The sequence below is a fragment of the Ctenocephalides felis genome, unplaced genomic scaffold (genome assembly GCF_003426905.1).
Source record: "Ctenocephalides felis isolate EL2017-DRISC unplaced genomic scaffold, ASM342690v1 CF-g0.4_SCAFFOLD_01886, whole genome shotgun sequence".
In the NCBI taxonomy this organism is placed as follows: domain Eukaryota; kingdom Metazoa; phylum Arthropoda; class Insecta; order Siphonaptera; family Pulicidae; genus Ctenocephalides; species Ctenocephalides felis.
Genome location: NW_020538040.1, coordinates 147,525,074 through 147,537,388, shown reverse-complemented (window position 1 = coordinate 147,537,388; position 12,315 = coordinate 147,525,074). Strand labels below are relative to the sequence as shown.

At 32.6% G+C, this 12,315-nt stretch overlaps 1 protein-coding gene across 1 annotated transcript in view; it reads left to right on the top strand.

Annotated features, from left to right (window-relative positions):
- Nucleotides 1-12,315, top strand: part of LOC113376043 (fibrillin-2-like) — a 138,361-nt gene that overhangs the window by 125,420 nt on the left and 626 nt on the right. The window contains 8 exon segments of the mRNA XM_026615973.1: nucleotides 1,116-1,330; nucleotides 3,510-3,732; nucleotides 3,853-3,987; nucleotides 4,094-4,251; nucleotides 4,354-4,562; nucleotides 9,474-9,613; nucleotides 9,798-9,918; nucleotides 10,869-11,099. Coding sequence (XP_026471758.1) covers nucleotides 1,116-1,330; nucleotides 3,510-3,732; nucleotides 3,853-3,987; nucleotides 4,094-4,251; nucleotides 4,354-4,562; nucleotides 9,474-9,613; nucleotides 9,798-9,918; nucleotides 10,869-11,099 — 1,432 coding nt within the window.

The following is a 12,315-nucleotide window of genomic DNA, read 5'->3' as shown; positions in this document are numbered from 1 at the left end:
TTATTTTTATTTGCATATGTAGGACTATAATTACTGATTTTTTGTTTGTCTTTTTTTATGTAAAACATAAATTGGGCCCAAGGTTAAAGTGACTCTTCAGTGATCTCATGTGTTTATTATTATGAGCCCAGGAAATTATTTCTTTTAATAATAATAGTTGGTTTTGTGCACAAGCGTTTTTTGTGTATCTGAAAAAAATCACAATTCTCAAAAACCATTGAAAATTTTATGTCTGAACGAAGAGAAAAAGTTGCATTAGTGACTATAATTTTTCATTATTAATTGTACCGGGATTTAAGTTGTGTGTTTTGTTTTCACACTTTTCAAGGTAACATTTCCGGTTGAACTTTTAAAATTGCGCTTAAACGTCTTAAAATTATATAAAACGTTTATACTATATGGTAACTATTACTTCACATTGATAAATGGAGAAGTGATTAAATCTGCTAGAGCCAAATAAAATTAAATAATTCCAAAAAAATTAAAAATAAACACTAATTCATTAGAATCTATGAATCAATAGAATCTATACAATTCATGTTCTTGAATGAAATTTATCAATTTTAGTTAAATTTTTATTTAAATATAATTGTCGGATGTGACACAAGCGGAGTGTCTTTTTTGATTGAAAAAATTTCTACAATAGTGAGTGAAGAGTGGAAATTTGTATAGTTTACTAACACGTCCATATCGAAATTAATTTTTTTTGTTTTATGAGACGAAATATCAATTTCTTTGCTCCAATGTTTTTTTATATTTATTATAACCATCTATACAAATATAATAAGCTAACATTTTAAACAAATATACAATTGAGTGAGAAGGATAATTGGCCATTGCCAGCTACTTGAAATATGGTATGACTAAGATATTATTTAGCGTATCGTGGCATGTTTGCCTGTTCAGACGCTTGGGCGCTTCAATAAATATAAAAAATAAAAATCTCCATAATAAAATAATTATTCCTCCTTAAATGATGTTTGAAAATATTCTGAAGACAATTTTCGTCACCAGAATCGTTGATTTATATTTTTAAGTGTCGATTTTATTACTCCCTGCTGGTTCGTAAGAACATTTTGTTAAAATGCTATTACTACTAATATTGTTTCTATCAGATATCAATGAATGCCTAACTAGACGGCACGCCTGCCTCGAGTCTCAGCGCTGTGATAACACAATCGGTTCTTATCAGTGCATCCGATACATCAACTGCGGCACCGGTTACACGCTCAACGCGGCTACCGGAGGCTGCGAAGATGACGATGAATGCGCACTCGGACTGCATGATTGTCACAGGCTGGGACCACAGTACCGATGCAGAAACATTCAGGTAAGTTTTTTTCTCATTTTTTTTTCATGATAGTTACAATCAATACTATCACCCTGTTTCGACTTGGCGTTGAGTTTAGGGACACCCTATATATGTATATATATACATATATATAAATATATATATATATATATATATATATATATAAGAGATGGTAACTCACTCCGGAGTTATCACTCTGATATAACTCCTCCCTCGGAGTGAATTTGAGTGGAGTTGTCTCACCGGATTTGTCATATCCGACTTCCCTAAACTGGTACTAAATCTGTTACTGCGTTTTTGCTTTAGGAAGGAAGCTGTCGCTTTCTCGTCTCACAGGCAGTTTTATGACCTTTTAGGCATACGATTTTTTTTTCAGAAAATACAAAAATGTTACTTCAAAGATACAGAACAATGAAATTGTGTTCAGTGTGAATAGCTCCAATGTATAATATATTGAATAGTAAGGGGTCATATTTCTAACTACGACAATCTTTGGCCGTGAATGACGGCAATCAGGAATATACATACCGAATAATACACGAAACAAAATACATTTAATCTGGTTTTTTCATAGCCTGAAATAACAATACTTTAGAGTGCAAAATATATCAGTGACGTCAATAGTATTTAAGCAGCAACAAATATATAGTATTAAATTTTACTTTTAAACAATTATATAATTGAGTAAAAGTAATAATATGCTAATCGAACTACCCGATATAATATTCATTCTCAAATGGCAATAGCAGAAGAAAAAATTAGAAAGCGGAAGTATTGTTATTTAGTGAAAATATTTTATGATAAATGTGTCGCTTTTATTACAAAGTTAGTAAACTTTTATATAAAATTAATCCAAAAAATCAATTATTTTCTCATCAAAAGAAAATAATTAAATTGAATTTGATTTTCAATTTTTGCGTTTTTACTTTGGTCAACACTGTTAAAATTACGAGTTATTAAGTCGATCATGTGATCGACCGAAAAATTTTAAAACTCGTCATTTACTTGGGAATTTTTAGAAAAATTATTTTATTGATATAATTTAATTTCATTTTATTTTATTCATAAATTTTCATTTAGAAAAATTAAATGGGATTTGACAAATTCTTAGATGCATAAACAACGCACTATAGAACACATTTGTGTCGAGTATTTCGGTTTCAAAGTTGTCGGAGTCATGGAGTTGTTAAGCGGATATAACTCCTCCCTGAAGCGGAGTCAAATCCGAGTCGATCCGGCTTCGGATATGATAAGCCCATCTCATATATATATATAATCTATTATTTTTGCATGAAATTGAAGACTTCAATTATCATAGTTGGAATGATCCGATAGCCGATATCCGATATTATTTAGGTAAGTTTTTTTTCATTTTTTTCATAATAGTTACGATCAATACTATTACTCCGTTTTGGCTTGATGTTGAGTTCTGGCACACTCTGTATATGTATGTATACATAATATATATATATATATATATATATATATATATATATATAATCCATTATTTTTGCATGAAATTGAAGACTTCAATTACCATAGTTAAAATGATCCGATTTAGATCAATTATGCGCCGTTTTGTTCGATAACTTGTTGCCATTTTGAAATTTAAAGAGAGAGGCAAATATCATTATGTCTCTCTCATTGAAAAGTCTTGTCCCTTGAAGCAAATTTTTCACCAGCACAACTGTTCGCCATGGACAGGAACAGATAGTAATTGCTTGGTGCCAGGTCTGGACTATAAGATGGATGCATAAGAACCCCCTGAACAAATTTCCGGAGTTTCTGGCAAGTAATTATCGAAGTTTGTGGCCTGGCGAAACACAATTTCTCTCCTATTGGCCACTTCTTTCCAGTTAATTCAGTTCCAGTTTAGAGTTTTGCCAAAGAAGAGCAGCTCACGGTAGATAATTCCCTGTCGATCCCACCAATTCCCAATCTTGGCTTGGCCACCGTTTCCGCCGACTCACAGCGATTCGATGACAACAGTTTTTGTCTTACATTATTGTAATTAAACTATTTTTCTTCACCAGTCACTCACCGCTTCAAAAATGGAGCGATTTTCTCGCTATTCGCAGGAAGTAATTCGGTCTAGTAGGTTTTCGTATGGCACACATACATCGGGCTTCTTTCTATATCCAGCCTTATTCTAATGTATAGATAATGCCGTTAAAATATATTTATGTTTATTCTATAGGGTTCCTATCGATGTGAGCGTAAAAGGCCGACTGTTCCTCCGACATTGCGGCCACCTGCTCCGGTTCGTAATCCAGCAACGTTGAAGGCGGCTAACGATATGCCGCAGCCACAGGCGTCTTATCAGCAACAAACGGCGGCTCCTTCTTACGTTCCACAGTACGTGCCTCCACAAAGACCTCGATGTCCGGCAGGCTATGAAAGATCTCGCGATATTTGTGTCGGTAAGACTTCTTAATTACTACCAAAAGCAACCGTAACATAATTTGACTTATACGCATTTGCAAAAATGAATTACTATTATCATTTTTATTAAATATGTTTTGCATTTTATATTTTAATAGATATAAACGAATGTGAGAGGAAAAATGTGTGTTCTCGAATTCAACATTGCGTCAACACTATGGGCTCCTATAATTGCGTCAACAATATTAAATGCCGTCATGGTTTCAAACTAAATGAGGATAACCAATGCCAAGGTATTAATTTTAAAGTACATATTGCATAATTACGCCACAAAAACTCATCGCAAAAAAAACACAAGCACTATAACTGTAGCTTTTAAGTTTAAATATTTTTACACAGATATTGATGAGTGTTCAGAGGGTTTACACGAGTGCACTGCAGGGCAGCTGTGTAAAAATAGAGCAGGTTCATATGTTTGTCACTGTCCTCCCGGGCATTATATGACTAAGGATAAAAAATGTGAAGACATTAATGAATGTGAGAAATATGGTTCACGGGTAAGTTATGATTAAAGCCAATATTTTGTAGAAATAATTGGCAGTATAGGGGTATTGCTTGTGTTTTGATCAAAATAATTAAACCATCATTTTCGTATTTAGATATGTCACAAAGCAGTATGTCGGAACACGATCGGTTCCTACCGCTGCGATTGTAAGGCCGGCTATAGGTCTCGGGAGGATGGTCAGCGGTGCGTAGATATCGACGAATGTCAAGAAACGCCTGGACTTTGTCAACATAGATGTCACAATCTTTGGGGTGGATATCGGTGTTCCTGTCAAGCTGGTTTCAAATTACACACTAACAACAGGTGAATATAAAAGAAAATTACAAAGTAATTAGCAGATTTTCGTTAATGTACGTTTTAAAAATGACAACATTTTTATTTAAATACATTTGAGAACGTACATGTTCAAAATTAAGTACATGAAGGAAGCTTTGTTAACTGGCTCATTAGGACATGCTGTATTCGCTCGAATAGCGAAACTTGGGTAACTTAGATCATTACATATTTCAATACATACTGAAGTTTGTTATATTTTCTATGATGTTTGACTTTAGAATTTATTTTTATTCGGACCGATTTTAATATTTATTTTATGAAGGGCCCAGCGGTGGCTTAATTGGTACGAGCGTGGCCTGATGCAAACTAGTCTCGAGTTCGATGAAGATCGGACAGCATGTTGTCAAATTTCTACTTGAGGTTATACATTTCAATTTAAAGTATAATCTAAAGTATATCGCCTTTGGTCGTCATTGCTGCAACATATACTCATTACCATTAGACAGTACAGCTAATATATTTGCCATACATAGGAAAATGGTTAACCGATGGGTTTCCTCCAATGGTGTTGTGCTAATATTTTTTTTGCCGAAACGCTAAAATTTGAAATCCGGTTCATAAAATTTTATATATTTCGATAAGAACTCACAAATCTAATATATTGACTTCTTATATAATTAACTCTATTATATACAGATAGTCTATACATTAAATTGTACAAGTATGAGGGAATCATTGAGTACATAATTTATATTCTTCAATGACATTAATTATATTTATTTTGGCATTATTTGTACTCATTAATACCTACAGGTATATATTATGATTAATAGTACTCAAGATTTATTACAATACTTTATAAGACTTAACCTAATATGATCGATAACCTATTACCTATCATACTATACTATATTATTGTATATCATAGATAGATATCTATTATCTATCATACCGTGAGATACCTATACCGTCATTTATTATTATATACCTACATACTACTGTCTTATTTATATATTCACCTATATTATATAGGTTTTCCTTACGCCCTATGTATTTTTTTTATTACCTCTACCTATCTATTGTCTATACCGGGAATTGAACCCGGGACCTCCGCGTGGCAGTCGCGTAACTTAACCACTACCCTATCGGGTACCCCCACCAATAATATAATATGCGACGCACTGTTGTTACCGCGGGTCTTTTTCTAATTAATTAGATAATTAATACTAAGGTGGCGCGACGACACGCGGAATAAGACGGTTGATTGTAGCGATACGGTGGTGTAGTGGTTAAGGTCGTAGCGTGTCACGCGGCGGACCCGGGTTCGATTCCCGGTAAGGGTACAAATAGCGTGTAAGAAAAATTGTAGGTAATAGGATATATAGTAGATAGGTTATATAATGTAGGGATTGAGAGTATATGATGAAATATATAGTAGAAGAGCCAGTGAACTATTTGACTAACCTGTTTTCACAAAGCCAGAAATTTTTTTAATGATAATTTATTATCGGCCCATTAAGAAAATACCATTCTGGCAGTCATTCCGCGGTTGCGTCATCATCCCTTCAATTTGTGAAAATGTAAAAAAAAAAATTTTTATAACTTGCTCGCACAAGGCTCAAATTTTGAGGGTGTCTTCTTTTAACTGTTCAGAAAGCATATGTAAAAAGCCAGCCCATTCTGACGGTTGCAAGGGTCTGCCAGAAGAGTACATAATAGTCATGACGCGCAAGGGTGTGGGCGCAATGCCATACATAATTGACTAATACCCTTGTATTTGAATAATTTATACGCCATTTTAAAGGTCATTTTGAAAACATCCGTTATACCAAACTTCAACTTTGTATCTCACCTTATGGCCGAGATATCATTGAAAATATGCCAAAGTGGCCCCTTTTTCAAACTCAATTTTTGGCGTAACCATAAAAGATATCAAAAAAAAAAATTACGTGATTCTACTCATATTGGCTTAAACCACATAATGTATAGTGATATATGCTAAATAATCCTTTATTATTAGCTAAAAAGGATAAAATAATTTTTCATTTAATGTTTTCGGATAGTGCGTTTTGTTCAATTACTTTATTATTAGCGTTATTTAAAAGCTTATTGTTTTCTCTTTTAGTACTGCAAATATGGTTTAAATCAAATTTGTGGAACACTTTGAAAAATTGAAGAAACCAGAACCAGTACACCCGCGCGTAACGCATCGCTTATCCGACCGAACGAATTCTATGCGGGCTACTATTAGCGTTACGCGCGGGTGTACTGGTTCTGGTTTCTTCAATTTTTCAATGTGTTCCACAAATTTGATTTAAACCATATTTGCAGTACTAAAAGAGAAAACAATAAGATTTTAAATAACGCTAATAATAAAGTAATTAAACAAAACGCACTATCCGAAAACATTAATTGAAAAATTATTTTATCCTTTTTAGCTAATAATAAAGGATTATTTAGCATATATTACTATACATTATGTGGTTTAATCCAATATGAGTAGAATCACGTAATTTTTTTTCGATATCTTTTATGGTTACGCCAAAAATTGAGTTTGAAAAAGGGGCCACTTTGGCATATTTTCAATGATATCTCGGCCATAAGGTGAGATACAAAGTTGAAGTTTGGTATAACGGATGTTTTCAAAATGACCTTTAAAATGGCGTATTAATTATTCAAATACAAGGGTATTAGTCAATTATGTATGGCAATGCGCCCACACCCTTGCGCGTCGTGACTATTATGTACTCGTCTGGCAGACCCTTGCAACCGTCAGAATGGGCTGGCTTTTTACATATGCTTTCTGAACAGTTAAAAGAAGACACCCTCAAAATTTGAGCCTTGTGCGAGCAAGTTATAAAAACAGTTTTTTTTACATTTTCACAATTGAAGGGATGATGACGCAACCGCGGAATGACTGCCAGAATGGTACTTTCTTAATGGGCCGATAATAAAATATCATTAAAAAAATTTCTGGCTTTGTGAAAACAGGTTAGTCAAATAGTTCACTGGCTCTTAGACTAATAGCGTATGGTATAGATTTAAGGCGTGTAGTATAGAATGCAACGTATAGGCATACGTAAGGCTGTAAAAATACACGAATAGGAACCTATGATGTAGGTGTTAGCGTATAAGAAATGCGAATGTATGTAAGATTAATTTATTAATATTATTTTTTCTATAAGAATTTTTATCTCGGTATTAAATATCTAAAATATCCGTTAAGGCGTCGATTACACCTTACTGCTGCCTTTGCCGTTATCACTTTATAGAAAATTAATTACTGCACTTTTAAACGATTGTGTGCACTGTGCGACAATAGACATAGAACTATAAATTTTATTAAATGTTTGAGTAACTTGTGCGAGCTGATTTTCTTAAGATGTTCTTAGTCTAGCAACTTACTGAATTCTAAAAATTTTAAATTTAAAAATATAATATAAATTATTATACCGCTGTCTGGAAGAGATGGCAATTTATAAATATACAGACTAATACATACAGAATTTGGAATTTTTCTATAATCCGTAATATTGTGAAAGTTTGCATTAGACCTACAAAGGGATGCGTATTTACCTAAGCTATGGAAATATATGGACAAATTATATGATTTGCACATGTGCATCCTGTGCTCACTTAAACTAAACAATGATCATAATATATTTAACGAATTTTTAACAGTATTTACAAATTACATTCAAATCACCCAAAGCAAGTGGGTTAAAGTGGTGTAATTTTTTAATTTGCCTCCCCCTTTTGAATTTAAAAATGGATTTTTCTGTGGGGCGTGCGCCTCACGTTGGGAATTACTAGTCTAGGAGTACAATTTTTTAATCTACTACCAGGTTAAAATAATTGAGTGAGCATCAATTCCACAGCACCTTCATCAGATTTTTAAAAGATCAAAGTTTCTATGAATATGCATACAAATCTCAAATTGTAGGCCGAAATTGAGACAATAAGTCTATTAAAATATCAGGGTAACTCTTTTGCTATAAATTTTCAACTAATTTACCAATAAATAAATGTCAATAAAACAATGATTAAAACAAATTACCATGTTGGATTGTAAAAATTTACAAGCGATCGAACGGCTTATATTTTTGCCTTAGATGGCAAAAAATTCATCCAATTATTAAAATATTACATTTTTTTTGCAGTTCTTATGCTTTTGTATTTATAGAATTGCTTTTTTTCGTTACAATCAATTTCCATTACATGAATGTCTTAAATTATTTATTTTATTCGACAAACGCCCGCTATGCCCGAAACAAGCTTATATCCGAACTTATATCCGAAATATTAGGACATCAGACACTTTTCGGTCTTAAAGTAACATATGCGAAATTTGAAATACACTTATGTATTGTAATTAATATTTCAGTTCATACACCTCAATTTGTAACTAAATTAAAAACGACTTTAATAAAGCCAGTGGTGTTGTGCTAATATTTTTTTGCCGGAACGCTAAAATTTAAAGACCGGTTCAAAAATCGGTTTTCATGTTTTTTCCGGTTCAGTTCGAAAAGGAAAGAAACAAAAATTATTACAAAACCCATTTTGTTCACATATATGTATGTTTATTACAATAATAACATTTAATAAAAATTAATTGAATAATAACTTATAAAATTTACTTATTAAATCATTTTCTGTATGTAGCGATTTTTTTATATTTTTTCTTGCCGGAACGCGTTCCGTCCCATAAATGATTTGCCGGAAAGACGTTTCGGCGCGTTCCGGCTCGACAACACCACTGGTTGCCTCTCATGAAATGGCCTTACATTGAGTCAAACAAATAGCTTATAGACGAATAGTTTTGATTGCTGTTGGACCCGGAAAAAATAAAACAATATTATACGAAAATTTATTACTAAAAAGTGTTAATTTATGACCTCCTAAAGTAGTAAGATTAGTAACAAATATATTTAATTCCAGGTCTTGCGTGGATATAGATGAATGTGAAGAATTCAAAGATCGTTATTTATGCATAGGTATTTGCAAAAACACTCCTGGATCATATGAATGCCAATGTCCTAATGGGTATAAATTAGGACCAGATGGAAGGACATGCCAAGGTTTGCCATTTATTCATCCATTCATCCATTTCCGAATAGTCTGCACATAGCACTTTTACATTGTGTTTTGAATTTTATATTTCGCTTTTGTTCATATTAATCTTATTATTATTGTTACTATTATTATTCTCAATTATTTTATTTAATATGTGTTACTCACATTAAGCACTTCTGCACCTTTTAGATATAGACGAGTGCACCTTAGAGCAGCCATGTGACGCCAACAGTCTTTGCATTAACACGCGCGGTTCGTACCAGTGCTACAATATTCAGTGTCCGCCTAACTATCTCAAAGACCGCAAAAAGTATGGACTTAATTCAACCTATGTTGTTATTGAATACACATTCAATATGTATACGTGCCATAAAATAATTACGAATCAAGACACAACATTATTATTAATGTAAATCTATTTTATTAACCCTATTGCTACGAGCGTCGCCTATAGACGACATTTGCTTGGCGATCTATCTGTACGAGTTTCGCCTTGAACGACTCACAGTGTATATAATTTTTCTTAAATTTATCATTCTGAGATAAATTATTGAGAATTCTGACTCGTCCATGGGACAAACCGTTCAAGAAATTGCGATATATGGAAGAAAAATTCAGAATTTTGAGACGAATCTAACGATGTATAATACTTTTTATATAGTTTCTATACGAATTTATGAAATAAAATACGAATTTATGAATAGTTACTCAAACCTATCCGCACTTTACATTTAAACATCCAAATCGCAAACGGTAAGGGTTACATAAAAAGTTTGTTCGGAGAAAAGATGCAGCATAATATTACGAACAAAACGATATATGTGTCTATATGATTTTTTTAAGATATTCTTAAGATTTTCCAATTTTCATCAAATTTCAAGAGTCTTACTTGCCTATAGTCCAAGCCGGTTGTTTCGTTATTGAGGCTTTTAGACCTTTAGAACTGTAACTTTTAAATTTTGAATACATTTTTATCGATAATGATCATAATCAAATATTATGTGTAACAAATACTTGGGCGGCTGCTAGCTCCTACAGCAGTGTCACTTACGGAAAACACTCGTAGCGAAAGGGTTATAATATCATATCAAGCTTGTATACAAATCATCTTATAATGATTAAAAGATACATAGACAATGAAAATTCAGCGATACGGTTTTACTATTATATAACCTTTTCTTTGAAGTTTGAGTTAAAACGAATGAAGTTGTAGAAAAAATGTCTTTTGAATTATATTCACTTGATTGTTGTTTAATTTAGCACCTGCAAAAAGGCCAGTGATTATTGTCACGTCGGAGACGATGAATGCATTAATGCGCCGTGGACATATTCTTACAATTTCATCAACTTTGTGTCCCGATTGCCGATACCGCGAGACAAGGGACATTTTGAATTGTTTGAAATAAGAACAATGTCTAACGATATCACGTACGAGCTTGTGCACGTCAGCGCTCCAGAAGGCGTCGTAGCTGCTACAAAGGATACGTTTAGGTGAGACCCGCATAACAAATGTTCATTAACTTCCCGAAGGAGAGGTTTATGTTTTAGCGAAAAAATCCGATTTGCTAATTTATATTTTCTCGACGTTCAAGAATGATGAAAAATTAGGAAAAAGTATGTGTGTGTGTATGTAAAACGATTTTTAACCTTTCGTCGATGTTTTCTCAATTCAATAATTTAAAAGCCATTCGACTTAACTCGATGAGGACTAACGTTGGTTAATTTTGTGCGGCGCACGACCAAGCCATTTTATTATAATTAGCAGAAAGTGTAAAAATTTTTGTTAGCGTTGTAGCGCACAATCTTGAATAGATTACAAAAATTGCTTGAAAGATGTTGGCTAGAAATTGTTTGATTAGTTTTTTTTTTGTAAAGATCGGCCATAATTAAAAGCTTCGTTCGTAATTAAATGTTAATTTTTTTTGACGATCTTGGTGAAACTATCTGTATGACGACAGGTTTTGTAGTCTGAAATAACATACTAAAATATTATTGGCCTACGATGAGTAGTTGAATTATACATCAAAGTTTAGAATTTCGCCGCGAGTTTAAGCGATTCTAACTAGAATCTGTGCAGAAGCATTTGCACGTTTTGCGTTTTATAGGTATACACAAAAAAAATACGTGTTTAGAACCTGAAAGGCATGACAAGAAATGCGTTAAACAATTTTATTTAATTTATACAATTACAGACATTATGAGTATGTTTGAAAAAATTATAAAAAATGGTTATGGATTAATCACTTGAAATGAAATGCAATTTTTACATTATCATAATTTTAAGACCGAGAAAATATAATTCAAATATAGTAAGTATAATTTAATGCTTTGATACCATTAAAAGATGTTTATTATTCATTTTCTACATAATACTATTTTTCGCAAGTCGCAAAGAAATGATTGAAAGCCGCCAAAGTGAAATGTTCGAATTTCAACTGATCTCAATTGAAGAGTTGTTTCAACTTCTATATAAATTTGATTTTTTAAATTTAGCAAAAATAACTCTTAATTACAAAGAAACGAGTTGGCTGATCCTTTTTCATACTAGTTGTATTGAAACCTTTTGTGCAACTTTAAAAAAAAAACATTAAAAAATAGCCATTGTATAAAATCTAATATTGTTACCTAAAGAAACAGAAAGTTACAGAAATATTTCAAAAAAGAAGCTGTAAATTTCATAAAACTGTTGGTACATTTTCAGTCCCTG